Here is a 16,147-nt window from a genome sequence, read left to right on the forward strand (position 1 = left end):
TCCGCACATGATCCCAAAAATTCTTATCACTTGGCCATTATTATGATCCTTGCATGGCAGGTGCACAGAACAGTCATATAGATAGCCAAAATGCATTGAGTTAGTCAGTGGCAGGGGTCACATTGGATCTAAGGATGTCCACATTTATGCACCACCATTTTGACTGCTGTGTCGTAAAATCATAGAGTTGAAAGAGACCTCATGGGCCACCAAGTCCAACCCCATTCTGCCAAGAAGCAGGAAAATCACATTCAAATCTTCCCCTGAAAAATAGCCATCCAGCCTCTGTTTAAAAGCCTCCAAAGAAAGAGCCTCCACCCTACTCTAGGGCAGAGAGTTCCACTGCTGAACAGCTCTCAACGTTATGAAGTTCTTCCTAGTGTGCAAGTGGAATCTCCTTTCCTGTAGTTTGAAGCCATTGTTCTGCATACTAGTCTCCAAGGCAGCAGAAAACACGCTTGCTCCCTTCTCCCTATGACCTCCCATCATATATTTCTTCATGGCTATCATGTCTCCTTTCAGCCTTCTCTTCTGCAGGCTAAACATGCCCAGCTCTTTGTGTCTCACAATTAAATATTAAGGTCTTTTATTTCATCTTCGAATCTAATCTTTTATTTTAGCTTTATATGGCCATTTCCTTGGCACATATAAATGAATACTTGTGTAAGCGAGTGGGTGGTGTGGGGGTGAATGGGTAATGTGTTTCTTTGCTTCCCTTCTTTCCCATATAGAAATGCTGGTATGGATGGAGCTTTTTATTCCCCATTCCCTGCCAACCCCACAGTAAACGAGTAATCATTGTTGCAAGATAGTACATTTTGTGGACATATTAATCAGCTTTGTCATTTGTTTGTTTCCTTTGTAAATTTGTATTGACCAAATCAAAGGATCTTACAACAATTTAAAATCAAAGCAAAATGAGAAAGTAATATAAAATACACTCAGTCAGTAAAGCCATTATAAGAGTCGGGACCTTTAAAGATCCCCTCACAATTGCATTTATCCCTCCCTTTATCTCCCTAATTCTGCCAGCTTCTCTCAGTTATCATCCACTACTTTATTCCTAACCATTTGTCCTGCTTCAGGAGAGGGAACAGTTCCTTGTCATGTGCGCAGCCACATAGTCAGCCACAGTCTCCACACTTCCCCCATTTCTATTTGTTGCATTAACACAAATGATTGATATGTAAACATATAGGCACCACATCCTGTCTGATCTTGAAAGCTAAGCAGGGCCAACTCTCATTGGTACTTGAGTGGGAGACTGTCAATGAATGAAGAGTGCCGTAGACTACATTTCAGAATGTGGAATTGGCAGAGCCATCTCTGAATATGTCTTGCCTGAGAAAACTTCATGGGGTCACCATAAAACAAGTGATTTGAAGGCACATACATGCACACCATCCTCCTTTAAATGTTAAAATCAAGGGCCTGCAAATACACTTTGCAAAGATGATTCTTGCAAGCACCGCATCAGAGATTACTGGCAAAGGAAGGGGGAGTTGTAGTGAGCTTGGCATCTTACTGCTAGACAGATGGGCTCTAGGATCTTTGTCAGCATCATGGCAAACATTGACATCTCTTTGTTGACATAAAAAGGGTTAATTTACATTTCTCGGGCTTGGTAAGATAGTTTTCATTTTAGCTTGCCAGTTCAAAGCTTGGAAGAGATTGATGACCGGGAAAGGACTGGGAAATGAAATTCTTTTTTAGCAACCTTCTTATAGAGTTCTTACATCAAAAAGGGTCACATCTTCCTACTTTGATTTTATTTGTGTGCTTCTGCACTTATGGATCTATCATCTTCATCCTATCATGGAGAAATGAAAATGTATCTTGTCAGGCCCACTTACATGTCAACCATAGTAAAAATACTGTATTTCTTTAATCTGAGACGTACTTTTCCCCCTGGATAAACATCTCTACAGATGGAGTAGACCTTAGAATTATAGGTACTTTTAAATTAATAAAGTGTGTATTTTATAATCAGTCATGTCTTAGAATCAAAGAAATATAGTCGCTTTGGGCCCCAGTTATACCACTGTCTGTGAAGGAATGCTGAACTAAAGTCCTGGTACGCTTTCCCTGCTGCACCATGTATTATCAAACACTGTCTGCCGGTATTTGGTACTGAGCAAAGTCTTGTAGAGGGCTGACATTCATCAAGTTCCAATTCAAAAAGGGAATTCTGAATACAGACAGACATCCCTGTTACAGAATAATTGGTAGTGCATCTTCCCTGGTTTGTGTACCTGGCAGAGATTGTTGCACAAAGTTAAGGTATAGGTCAAGAAACATAGCCAGATAGAGCACTGAACTTCCCCCAGACTTTTGGAATAACTGAACAAAACCAGAATAAGCAGTTTTCTCTTCCAAGTGCCTAGCAAACTTTATCACAGTAAGTATCCAAGTATTCTGCTCATACCAGAAGCAACTTGCAGTTTCTCAAGTTGCTCCTGACTGTTCCTGGTGTCTCTGAGCCTGATTGCAACGGACTTTTCACCACTTTCTTGTTGTGTGCATTTAAATAGTTCAAAATGTAAACTGAACAGTAAAAATGGTTAGATACTTAGATTGGGTTGAATTCCCATTTAGCTAGAAAACATATTGGGTGGTCAGTCTGTATATTGCCAGGTTTGTTCAAAAACTAAATAGAGTTGTAAACCACCTTATATTGAGAGGCACTATAAAAGTACCCGAGAAGGATTGTAGAACAATGAGGTGGAGAATGTGTTTAGATTAGATTGTAAATGATTACCTTTTACAAATAAATTAAACTCTCTTGAAGTCTGTTTTCCTACATGGATATTAAGAATACTTAGAGAGTTTTTTCAATATGAAACTTTAGTGGAACAAGACAGAATAATTATTGTGTTCAGCCAAATGGCCTTTTCTTTATACAAATCATTTGAGAACATTTTAAGGTTTCTGGGAAAGTGGGACTCTCCAGAGGTTTTTATTATCTGTATTATTTATTTAAAAAATTGAAACAAAGTATGAGGTTGTATTTTTTAAAATTTATAAATAGATACAAGAATTATAAACCACAGAATTACTATTTGGAGACAATGAGGTTAACAGCTTGTATTACAGGGGGAAATTTACAATTCAGTTTTTAAAGGCACCCTGGTTCCAAGTACTGTATGTGTTCAATAAAATCATAATTGAATTTGTTAGTCCAAGTGGATATTAGTGTTCAGGCAAGTATATTAGTGGCATTAAAGTATATCTTGTTCTAACATTAAAAAATCAGATGTTTAAAATTTCTTAAACAGCTCAATAAGCTTCCAGTGTGCTGGATTACTGTAGTCCATGGATAGATTGTTCTTTGCATAAAAGAACTTTCCCTGTTCTGGTTTACTCAAGATACGTTTGAGCATAACATTCATATGCGATGGCACAAAAATACACTTCCTTTGTTCTATGCTACCCTTTCTATTTTACATGTGACTAATTTATTAGCGGAGAAGATCATCCTGGGCTGAATACTTTAAAAACTGTGCAAAACATTGCTGGTGTAATTAGTACTTTGTGGTGATTGAGCACTGGCGATGGCAGAGATAAATGCTAAGAAACATGACAAGGATGAATTGCATCACCTTCTAACTTCCTTGTCGAAAGAGGCATTCTGGGACCCATGAAGTTCACATACCTATCTTGAAAATATTTGGCAACATGTATAGGGCACTTGTTTCCAAACTGCTGAGAAAGTTCCTCTACAAATCAATGAATATGGCTAATGGAGCTTTGTGTAGCAAGCCTCGTTACCACCCCAAATATCAGTCCTCAAAATAACTGTTCCTTTCATTTTCCTGTTGACTTTTGGTGACCTCATGAAGTGCATCACATTTTCTTAGGCAAGGAGTACTCAGAAGTGGTATTGCCAGTTCCATCCTCTGAGTATAGCTTAAAATGCATGATATTCAGTGACAGTGTCCCATCCAGATAGAAACAGGGCTGACCCTGCTTAGCTTTCAGGATCAAATGGGATCTGCTGCTTTTACAGTATGATCTTTACTATATTACCTCTTTGAAATTACTCTCAAACAGATGACATTGCAGTACGACTGTGCGTCTCATTCTGCAGATAATCAACGTGGGGAGGGACAAGTGTGGTTCTTTATTAGTCATAGCAAGTTAAGAAAGACCGGGTTTCTCAAGAATTGTATCTGCAAGACCAAAAAATGTTCAGAAGGTAATTCTGTTGGATGTACTTGATTTCTCTTTGCTGCTACATTGGATGTGTTATTGGCTTTAGGATAGCTGTGTTAGTGTGTTGCAGCAACACAACGTAGTTGTGGTGCCAACCAACGCCTTTTTGTATTCCTTGGCAGTATAAGCAGCCTTTCTTCCAGCAGTAGCCAGAAGGTAACTCGAGATCAACATTAGATTTCTGGATGACTCATACAGATTGGCCACAGCGTTTGACTTCTAACTGCTTAGCAGCAGCAAAAACAATAGTGAGACTTTTCCACCCCAAGTTGTAGACATTATAATAGATTGTGATAATCAAGTGGACTCCTTTTTCTTTTCTTTCTTTTTTTTTGTTGGTAAAAACAGCATGAATATGGTTCAGTTCGCTATTGGTTTATTGATGTACATAGTTGTAAACTGCTTGCATCAAGTGACCTCAGAATGATGGGCAATATAAAACAATATATAAAAACAAAACATGTTGTCCTACTTTATCTAGGGGAATAAAATACATAATGGACTGCATTACCCCAGAAAATCTTACAAACTTGTCTTTGACGTGTTCCTAGAAAGTATAATTGTTAGTCAAAATGATGTAGATGGAGTGATGCTTATATGTATTTCTAGAAAAGGAAAATGGCATTTAGTGGGCGCAGAGATGGTACAGATCCTCAGTATGTTGGAAAGAACCCTGTCACGCCTTCTTAAAGTCTGTGTCTTCTGTATGTATCTCTGACTGGTTGTATCTTGGAGTCCCTACATAAACTATATTTGTTAAGCCTTACATATCGCAGCTCATTTCTTCTCAATCCAGACTAAACTTGAGCCAGGAAAGATTTTTTAAACACAGCCCTTTTCAGTAATATTAATAGGTAATAATATGTGAAACATAAAAAACACATGGCAGAATAATTTAAGGATCATTTGTAAACAGGACAAGAACATTGTAATCAATATTTTTATTAATTTTTCAGCAATATAATTATTCAAGTTCATAATTTTCCAATGCATAATTTATACTACATATACACCTGTTAAAACTAACTTCTCCAACACTCCCTCCATCCCAAAAAAACCCGTAATCATAAAACAAAAAGTTAAAATTGACTTGCCACTTTAAAAGATGTATAATGACAATGTTACTGTCATCCCACAGACTTCTTACATTAAATAATTTCTTTAGCTTACTATTTCAGTATTTTACTTAATCTTTGAAACCCCTCAAGCATTTTTACATAATTTTCTCTGGTGGAATCTTTCACGTGTTAGCATATAAAATGCTCGTTTGTTTTGACGTTTTGTAAGACTGCAACTGATCTCTGAGCAGTCAGTCTTGTGAGATGCGCCTTCTATTTTAAATATACAAAGAGAAATTGAAAATCCAGTTTTCTGTTGCCAAGATACAGTCTGTTAGTGTGCGAGCCAGTTTAAATTTAGTTCTGTTAAAGCTGGTTTCTGAATTTCAGCTGAACTGATTGGGATAATGTAGTCTTTTTGGTTGCTGTATTCTGTGGAGTGGAAAACAGGGTATCCAAATGTAAGGGTTGCTTTAGCTTGAAGTTGGGGTCCTGGAAATTTTTCTGAACATCACCTAGGGCAGGCGTAGGCCAACCTCGCCCTCCAGGTGTTTTGGACTTCAACTCCCACATATCCCACTTGTGGGAGTCCAAAACACCTGGAGGGCCGAAGTTGCCCCGTGCCTGCCCTGGTTGTCTTGGACATGTACTATACATGGGGTTAGTTTAAAAAATTTTGGGCCAAAAGGGATTGCGAATGGAAAAATTTAAGAAGCTTTGCTCTAGGGGGGACATGTTTGGGGACCCTCCAGGCCAATTTAGTCCAAAGAGAGGCCTATTTTAACCATGGGTTACGAGCAGGGGTCACTTTCTGTGCCCTTCTTGTCTCAAAAAAAGGCCTCTATTGTGCCTGCGTTAGTTCTGTGTGTGTGTGTGTGTATTTGCATAAGCACTGTTTAATTTCTGGGCGGTTCATGGTTTTCTCAATATGGTAGTGCCCCCCCACACACGCACACTTCCTAGATTGGCTGGGGAGTGTTTTGGGTCCCCAAAATTGAACCACTGGAAATCACAAAAAGCCTCTGCTTCAATAACAAATAACTACAATGTGCTACAGTTAGGGGTTATCATTAAGAGCTGCCTCTCATTGGATATGGGGGATTTGTTTCTGGTTTTGCTTTTGGTAGTAGATAGCCATTTAAGGTTCTTTTGCTTTAGTCCCTATATAACATCTGGGAAAAAAAGTTCTTACCTATTGGTCCAGTAATTTTTGCTACCTTGTTTTATCCATAACAAAATAGAATGTATAAACATCATATTTTGCCCTGTCTCATTTACTTACTATGTACAATTTCTCGTGCCTTCTTCCACTTAGATCTGATATGTAAACTTGGGCTTCTTGGTGATACCTTTGCTTCTTGGTGATACCTTCGCTCTTTGGTTAAGGGTGATGTTAGTGCTTTTCAACATGCTCATATTCTGTTGAAAGGATTCTCAAATATCCTTGGAATATATACTTAAATACATTAACAGTGCTTGGTTTTTGCTCATAAATTAAGGTCTGGGAAGAGATTAGAGTTGAAGAGGGGCTAGGGAGGAGAGTGGAGTTCTGGCACTGAAGACAATTAAATATCCTTATGGGAGATTTTGAATGAGGTATGGTTTTGAATGAATTTAGGCATTTAGACAAAGACATTCAAGATGTTATTTAGACGAAGGTATTCAAGGTGTACGTTGCCAAAATATTCTCTGAAATGTCTTCAACAGGCTTCTGAGGAGGCTTCGTTGCGAGCTTTGGAGAGTCTAATGACAGAGTTTTTCCACAATTGCACTACCAACGAAAGGAAGCGTGAGATCGGTAAGTTCATGTCTATTTACAACAGCTGCAACCAACTTTCTCCAACTGCTATATCAAATAGCTTTGCTGGTACTCGAATGAGATTTCAAAAGTGGGCCCTCAACCTGCCCTCAACACATAGTATAAGAAATGGAATTGTACGTTGTACTTATTTATTTATTATTTGTTTTTTGTTTTTTTGATAAGGCATCAAATTGTTGCCTATTGTAAGGCCACTCTGAGTACTTCTTGGGGTGAGAAGGGCAGGGTACAAATATGGTGTATAGATAGATAATAAATTAATTCTACTCTTTCCTTTTTTTCTGATGTCACAAACTTCCCTAGTTTACAATTGGACAATTCAGTCCTTCCTTGAGTCATGGCAGTTGACCTTTGCATAAAGAAGGTCTTGATTTCTTCTTCGGCTTTCATTCAGGTCTTTTATAGAAGCATAAAACGGAGCTCACCTGCATCCATGTTTCATGCAATCCAGAAAAAAATTGAGCTATGAATAGCAAACCACCTAGGAGGAACTGTTACTTTCCATGGGAAGTGGATAACAACATAGCTGATTTCCCTTCATGAAGGGTTGCCAGGGCGATTCTGTGCCTTGTTTCAGTGCATAAGTCTGAAATACTTTTTCATAGCACAGATGGAATGCACAAAGAATGTATGAATTACATAGCTCGAGGCCAAGCTGCGAGCATCCCTGCTGATGAGATTCTTCCTTTCTCCCACTTGCTGTTGCCTTCTGCATTCATTTGAACACAGGAATAATCGGAATTCCAGAGTAATCTCCCAGTGGACTGTTTCAAAAGAGTCTTTCTGTGCCAGGAAACATGGATTAGATGCACAGCCATTATCTTTATGCATTCAGTAGCTGGAAGAATGATCAACTCTGACACAAACAGACATAATAAGCTACTATTATTCTCTCATATCAATTTGATCTGTTATTTACAGCAGGGGTAAGCTGAAGGTAGATCATGATCTGGGTAAATTTTAGTAGATCACGAAAGCCCATAACCTAACTGCTGCTGCTGCAAAAAAAAATCAATAAAAGGAAATTAATTCCTTGGAGTGATGAGTCTTGTGTCAGTCGCCCGTCTCCTAGCTTCAGAGTCCTTAGGTTTTAAAACTTTTTGGGCCCTTCTACCCTGCCATATAATCCAGTTCAAAGCAGATAATCTGGATTTTATACAGCTGTGTAGAAGGGGCCTTAGACTCTGATGTATTGTAATTAAGTTGTAGATTCATATATCCCACACTGCAGTTGTGAGCTGTATGCTCTCCTGGTCAGTCATGACACCAGTCAGGGTATAGTGTGACAACCTGTGCCGAAGATGGTTACCCACTCCCCGAGAGCACAGGTCCACAGTCTGGGGGCCTATACACAATTAAAGCTTGTGAGCTAGCTGTGACCATACCTTGAGAATCCAGATCTAGCCACAGTGGTCCATGCCTTTGTTACAGCTCATATGGATTACTGCAACGCACTCTGTGTGGGGCTGCTTCTGAAGATGGTTCAGAAGCTCCAATTAGTACAAAGATCTGCAGCCAGGCTGCTGACTGATGGGGGAGGGGTCATAGAGAACATATGACCCCCCCCCCCCCCAAAGCAACTACATTGGTTGCCTGTTTGCTTCTGGGCCCAATTCAAAGTGCACATCATTACCTATAAAGGCTTATATTATTTGGGTCCTGCCTGTTTATGCAACCACATCTCCTTTATGAACCTGTTTGAGCTCTAAGATCAGCTGGGGAAATCCTCTTCTTGGTCCTGCCTCCATCGCCAGCGAGGCGATGGGGACGAGGGAGAGGGCCTTCTCAATAGTGCCCACCCTCCAGCTCTTGAACACCCTCCCCAAGGAGATCAGACAAGCAACCACTGTCATGATTTTTAAGGAGGACTTAAAGACTTAGCTATTTCAAAAAGGCCTTTGAAAATGATTAGTAATATCCTGTTAATGGGGACAAGGTCTTTGTTTTATGGATATGCTCAAGTACTTTGGCTTTTATCTCATCTATTTAATCTGTTGGAACTACTGTGTTTTAAATGTGTTTTTAACTAATGTTTTTACTGTTTATTGTTTAATCTGTTTATTTTGTTTTATTTTGCTTTCTTCCTTTATTAACTTGTTACTTAATTTGTATATATTGTCTATTGTGTTTACTTGTGTTGTGAGCCGCCCTGAGTTCTTTCGGGAAGATGGGGCAGGATAGAAATAAAGATGATGATGATAATGGTGATGATTAAGATTAAACAGTTAGATAATCCAGTAATTTCAACAAACAATTAAACCAAAGAAAGTGTGCCACAAAATATCCCTTTTTAAAAAAATCTACATCAAAGGATATTAAAGGATTTTTTTATTGTTCCACGCATAGGATGTGTTAACAGGATTGCGTGGGTTGTATTGTTAGGATGATTGCTTTAGATAAGAATTTGTAAGTTGTTTTAAGTTAATATTCTATACTAAGAAAATGTTGTTTTTAAGAGGATATGGTCCTTTTGTTTTGTGAAATCTGTTTCTGTATATGTTTGATTGTAAGCTTGCTTTTTAAAATAAAAATTAGTTATTAAAAAATCTACATAAAATTGGCCGACTACTACTTTCCTTGTATTGGTAACAGAGATTATGCTCCAGACCCTATGGGATCCTATTCTATTTAACAAATGGGTATCATTCCAAAAGTGTGAATGAATAGATTCATAATTTTCATTGTTCTGAGTTTTAACACATTTGTAATTATTTTTCCTCCCCCAGAGGAACTCCTAAATAACTTTGCCCAACAGATTGGCGCCTGGAGATTCTGTCTGTATTTCATTTCAAGCACAAGAAATGACTATGTGATGATGTATAGTTTGACAGTGTTTGAGGTGAGTTTCCAAGCAAGAATGAACATACCAAAAGGCATGTGTTGTGATCATGAAAAGAAATGTATATCACACAGTGAACATAGAAATAAGTGTCTGGGTCTGTTAGTATTGAACAGACATACAAGGCAATATCTTGACTCTTTTAGCTTTGTGTGTCTATATATGTAGCAAAACTTGTAAAACCTTGATCTATCATTTCCCTGTAAAGGAAGGACTTGCTCCTCCAATATTTTGGCTATTTAGTATGTACTTTTCATTGCAGTGTCTTCCTTTTGAAAATAATAATTTAATTCTGGATGTTAACTGTTTTAATATGAGTTTGCACAAAATTAACACAAGTATTACAATTTTGGAAAATGGCATTCATAACCTTTTGGAGAACACCTTTTGGAGATCATAACATTTTTAGAAAAGCATGACCTTTCAGAGAAGAGCCAAAACCCCTTTAGAGTATAATCTTCTCTTGCTGTATACAAACAAATAATTATGCAAGGCAATGGTTTCAGTTGTTAGCCTAAATAACCTGTTATCTCTGATTTGTTAGGAAAACGGAGATTTTGCCAGTGCATAAAAAAACAGCAGTGCTTCAAAAGTGTTTTTCATTGCCCAAAAATATATATACGCTACTCTCCCATAAAACAATTTGTTTTATATCATGCACTCAAGAGACAAAAATGAAGTCAGCTTGGATAAAAATAACATATTTGGTTTACTCACAACCTTCATTTGTACAGCATACACAGATACAAAACATAGCTGTCCAGTTTCAGATATGTTTGAGATAATTTTCTGTGCCGTCCAGCCAGGATATCTCTTACACCAGTGGTTCCCAGCCTTTTTTTGACCAGGGACCACTTTGACCAGGGACCACTCTCCAACATTAGTACCAAAAGGATTACGAATCAGCTTTTGGTCAACTTTAGGTTCGGTTTGGTTATTTGGGGTAGTGATTCAGAAAATTGCATTGGATAGACATCAGCTCTAGTTTCTAATACAGAACACATGCCGTCCAAGAGTCGCCATCTTCTCGCCCACAGAAAATTATATTTAATAAGCCTTGGCACGATAAGAGGGCTTCGCTAGACCAGTCGCTCTAGTTGTAACAGTGTAGTAATGATGAGGCCGGGGACCATATTTTCATTCCCGCGGACCACTGGTGGTCCACGGACCACAGGTTGGGAACCACTGTCTTACAGCAAAACAGCAAGCAAGCGTGTGATCCAAGGTCTAAAGTAGTCTGTCGTCTGTCTATGGAGATGATGTGGTCTACAGCCCATTTTATAATTTCCCAGGAACCATGGAGTAAAGGAAATTGCATACCCAGAACATACATACAGAAAACAGTAAGCCACAGGATCATAGATGAACATTGCTAGAAAAGGCTTGAAGAAGGTTGTCATTTCCAACATACAATACTTTTTATATGGATCACTTAATTTTGGTTAGCCTTTTTCTACTCTTCATAAATGCAATAGCATTCCAGTATTTATCTTTAGTGTTAGTAGTAGGGTTAAAGTTCTCCCTCAACACTAGTTGAGAATAATCCTTCCTAATTCTAAATAAACATTCGCTGATGGATTCCGTCACTAAGTAAATAGTCTAAAAATGACTTTTAAATAGGCATTATCTTTTTCGATTATCAGTGGCATTTCTACCTTTTGATTTAGTATCTTAACTGTAGGCTTCAGCTAAGTAGAGTTGTCTTTTCAGGCATCCGAAATCTGATAACAGGGTTATCTTTTATGCTTTTCCAGAACCTGATTAACAAGATGTGGCTTGGGGTCCCATCTCAAGATAAAATGGAGATTCGCAGCTGCCTGCCCAAGATTCTTTTGACTCATCACAAAACGCTGCCTTATTTCATCAGGAACAAGCTTTGTAAAGTCATTGTGGATATTGGCCGGCAAGACTGGCCAATGTTCTACCATGACTTCTTCACAAATATTTTACAGGTGAGATGCTTTCTAGAAATTACACTGCCGAGTTCAGCTTTTGTCTGAATGAAAACTATTTCAGAAGAAGGATGATACGACCCAAGTCCTGTTATACTATTACACTGCCTGAAATGGCCCTTCAGAAAACTGTATGAATTTAATATTGAGAGAAACTGTGGAGGATCTTCCTGTAACCTCCCTTATCTATGTGAACCGGTTTCTTTTAATTAGCCTGATTAATGCAGCAATGCAAAATCTGTTGATCTCATTATATACAATAATGTAATAAAAATGGCAAAATGCAGAACCCATTCACTGTGAGAGTCAGCTGCAATTTCTTTTTCTTTTTTTAACTAAGTTACATAGTTTTTTTATTTGTTCACTGCCTGAGGTATTTTGCTTCAGAACAAGAAAGAAATCATGTAATAATGAAATAAATCAACTCGACCCTGAGCTTCTTTAAAAATAGTGGAGCTTTTGAGTCCCCTTCGGAGGAGATAAAGCAGGGTATAAATAAATATAATAGTAATAATAATAATGGGCAGAGAATGCTAGCTGTTTAATATTTATAACCTGGTTTCCTTTAACAGTTGATCCAGTCCCCTGTGACAACTCCACTTGGGCTAATCATGCTGAAAACAACGTCTGAAGAGTTGGCATGTCCACGGGAGGACCTCAGCATCGCACGGAAGGAGGAGCTGCGCAAATTGCTCCTGGATCAGGTCCAAACTGTCCTTGGGCTTCTCACAGGTGAGTGAAAGCGATGGGGCAGGAGCAGCAGAAGAAAGGGAGGAATCCCTGGTTTTGCAGCCATGTCTGCCTTTTTTTCCAAAAGCCATCTTTTAAAGAGAATCACAAGTGAGAGAAGCTTGACATCACTCTTATTACATCAGTATCAAGGCATCTTAATGTCAGGGCATTCCAGAAGGATCGTGCAGTTTGTAGTCCTACGGATGTGCATTTTGGTACTGAGATGCAGACCTTTTGTGGATAATAACAAGCAATGCAATACAGTGGAACCTCTGCTTAAGGGCATCCCAACTTAAGAGGATTTAGAACTAAGAGCTGACATTCAACCCAGGTTTCACTTTGACATAAGAGCAGCATTTGAGTTAAGAGACATCAGACAGCACCAGCATGGGAGTACATGGTTTTAGGGCTTCAAGGGAGCAGATTCTGGACCTCGTGCCTCATGCTCTTCCTACTTTGGGAGACTGCTGTCCACTTTGCTCTTGTCCGCTTTGAGGGACTTTGAATTAGTTGATTTTGTGTGGTTTTTATTCCTGGGTAATATGCATTCCCAGGGAGCCCTTTGCCCAGTGAATATGGAGGGCTATTTCTTTCATCCAATATGGAAATGGATCTCAGATATACTTGCCTCGCTCATAATGGCTCCTTCCCCAGAAAAGTTACTGACATTTTAATAGCCAGATATATTTGTGACTTATTGCCAACAGCACTATTTATGTAAAATGAAACATAACCATAAACAACATCATACTTTATCACCTCTATGCCTCTGCTTTGAATAATCCATTTTGCTATCAACTAACACACTGAATCAAATTGAGAGGGATTTTCTAAGCAGAGGGATAAATGCTGTGAATGTTTTTCTTTGTTCCTTCAACATTCATAGCTTGTAATTCCAGAGCACCATTGAGAATCTAGGCTTGGGCAAAGATGAGAGATCTCAACTCTTTTAGTACTTGAGTAGTGACCTTAGACCAGTGATGGGCAACCTTTTGAGCTTGGTGTGTCAAAATTCGCCAAAAAAACCAAGCATAATTCAGGTGGGGTGCCACTTTGAGAAAAAAAACCCCCATAATTTTGCGATATTTACTTTAAATAACAAAAATGCATAATTGTAATATATAAATTACAATTTATTTAATAATCCAAAAACTAATTATTTAACTGCTTAGTGACATCTTTGTTCATCCTTCAGTCGGTTTCTTTTCTGGTCTTGATATTATTTAACACACACCCTTTAAAAATTGGATACAAGAAGCTAAACCAGAAGATGAACATTGGGGGGAAAAACTAGATAGAATGCAATGAAGGCTCGAATAAATGAAGAAGGACCATCTTGTCAATGGGGGGAGGGGGGAGGATTAGGGGTGGAAGAAAAAATGTATTGAAACTAAAGCAATGTAAAGATAAATGTAAAAAAATATTGTTTAACACTGAGAATAAGATGTCACAAAAGTACATCGAGGGAAAAATTGTGAGAAGCCACTGAAATCCACAAGCATGTGGACAGTTTCAACAAAAAAGAGGAAACCATGAAAATGAGCACAATCTGGCTAGCAATATTTAAAAAACTCTAAAATCAGGACAGTAAAGAAAGAGCAACACTCAGAAAACAGAGGGATTCCAGACAAGAATCAGTCAGGCCCAGCTAACACATCCCAACAAAGGATTCCCCTGAGCAGGAAGGAGCCAGATTTTGAAGCTGCAAGGCAATTTAGTGTTAATCAAAGTGGCCAATTGCAACATTCACACTTGCCTCCGACAGACAAAAGTTATTTCTCCCACCCTGGACGTTATTCCACAGGGATATAAACCCCACTTGCCTAGTTTCCAACAAACCTCTGAGGATGCTGCCATAAAATTTGAGCAAAACGTCAGGAGAGAATGCTCCTGGAACATGGCCAGACAGCTCGGAAAACTCACAGCAACCCAATGTGTGTAAAGCTTTGGTTGATGTCTTTTAATATAGGCATTTGATTACTTGTAATTATGTGTTTTAGCTATGTTGCACCCCACCCTGAGCAGAGAGGCAGATAAGAACAGGAATATACGGTCAGAAGGATGTTGGGATGGGAGGAGAGATCTAAAAGCTACAGTGAAAATGCCAGGATCACAGGATGGAGGAAAGGAAGGGTGGGGTGAATAGGAAGGAGGAGAAGAGAGAGAGAGAGAGAGAGAGAAAGAAAAAGAAAGAAAGAAAGAAAGAAAGGGAAAATCTGGAAAAGTGAGGAAGAGAGAGGAGGGAATGCAGGATGGGGCCAGCGGCTGCGGGAAACCCGCCCCCTCCCTAACTTGGCCCTCCTGCCTCAAGAAAGTTTGACTAGCTGCCAGCCCAGCCTGAGACAGAAGCAGCAGCGCCGGATGGGTTTAGCTGAGGAGGAGGAAAAAAAGACCCCAGCCACCAAGGTGCGCCTGTGTGTTTCTCCCGCGAGCGCTCCTGCCTTAAAGAGACAGTACACTTTTTTCCTCTCTCCCTCTCTTTCTACTGTTTGGAGGAGCGAGCAAGCAAGCAACCAGCCAGGGGCGTGCCCTTCGGGATTTGGCGCTATGTGGCTGCGTGTCATTGAAAATGGCTATGCATGTCAGTGCTGTCACGCGTGTCATAGGTTCGCCATCACGGCCTTAGTCTGAGCCTCTGCAGGAGCATATACATCAAAGTAAAAGCTTGAAAGCTTAAAAAATGCCTTGAATTCCTCAAACAAACTCTGAGCATTGGAATTTGCATTATAGTTGTGACATGTAACTGAAATTCACACAATGTGTAGGAATCTTCCTGCCATTCCTAGCTGCTTTCATCTTCTTTCCTTACAGGTATTTTGGAAAGCATCTGGGATAAATACAGTGTTACTGCTGCCACTCCACCACCCTCTCCAACATCAGGAGAAAGTGGTAAGGCCTGAGTCAGTCCCTTAACCCAATTAGCTTATTTTCTGTTTTTCGTTTGAGTTTTATTCTGCATAGTGAAGGTATGAGACAATAACCTCACTAAAATATTTTCTGAATTTTCGAGAGCTACTGAAGTGCAGTACTATTTTGTGGCCCAGATCATGGGTTCTGGAGGTTTGACTTGAAAGGAATTTCATCTTGGATTTCTCCCATTTGATCTAAGGCCTCTACCATTTATTTTGACAACATGGCAAGGAGCCACACTGCAGTGACTCTTATTTCTTGGATAATATATACCTTTTAATGTCTTTAATTGATTCACATTATCCCTGTTCATCATCGCATAATCTGGGCCACAAAAAAGGAACTTCCTATTGGGCATTCATAATGGGAAGGACTAAATGCTAGACTATAATAATTTCTTTTTGTTGAATCTTTTTTGTGCCATTTTGTGAAGATTTGCTGTCTTGTTAGCACAAATGCTAAGCACCTTTAACTCAGAAACCAGAAAATCTGTACATTGCATGTAACATGATTCAGCCTGATATTTGCTGTGCTCTTTTAATTAAAGGAAACAGAGTTCATTTCAAAATGCACAAGAGCTGCCATGTCAAAAGGCTTGATCTTTCTGAACAAATTCAATCCAAAC

The 16,147-nt window shown here is 39.0% G+C and overlaps 1 protein-coding gene across 2 annotated transcripts in view; it reads left to right on the forward strand.

Annotated features, from left to right (window-relative positions):
* Window positions 1-16,147, forward strand: part of XPO6 (exportin 6) — a 58,468-nt gene that overhangs the window by 7,011 nt on the left and 35,310 nt on the right. For both annotated transcript variants that reach the window (XM_060786241.2, XM_060786242.2), the window contains exons 2-6: window positions 6,978-7,068; window positions 9,816-9,928; window positions 11,683-11,880; window positions 12,453-12,612; window positions 15,424-15,501. In XM_060786241.2, coding sequence (XP_060642224.2) covers window positions 6,978-7,068; window positions 9,816-9,928; window positions 11,683-11,880; window positions 12,453-12,612; window positions 15,424-15,501 — 640 coding nt within the window. The remainder of the gene's footprint in view (window positions 1-6,977; window positions 7,069-9,815; window positions 9,929-11,682; window positions 11,881-12,452; window positions 12,613-15,423; window positions 15,502-16,147) is intronic.

This window comes from Anolis sagrei, chromosome X (genome assembly GCF_037176765.1).
Source record: "Anolis sagrei isolate rAnoSag1 chromosome X, rAnoSag1.mat, whole genome shotgun sequence".
NCBI classification, from domain to species: Eukaryota; Metazoa; Chordata; class Lepidosauria; order Squamata; family Dactyloidae; genus Anolis; species Anolis sagrei.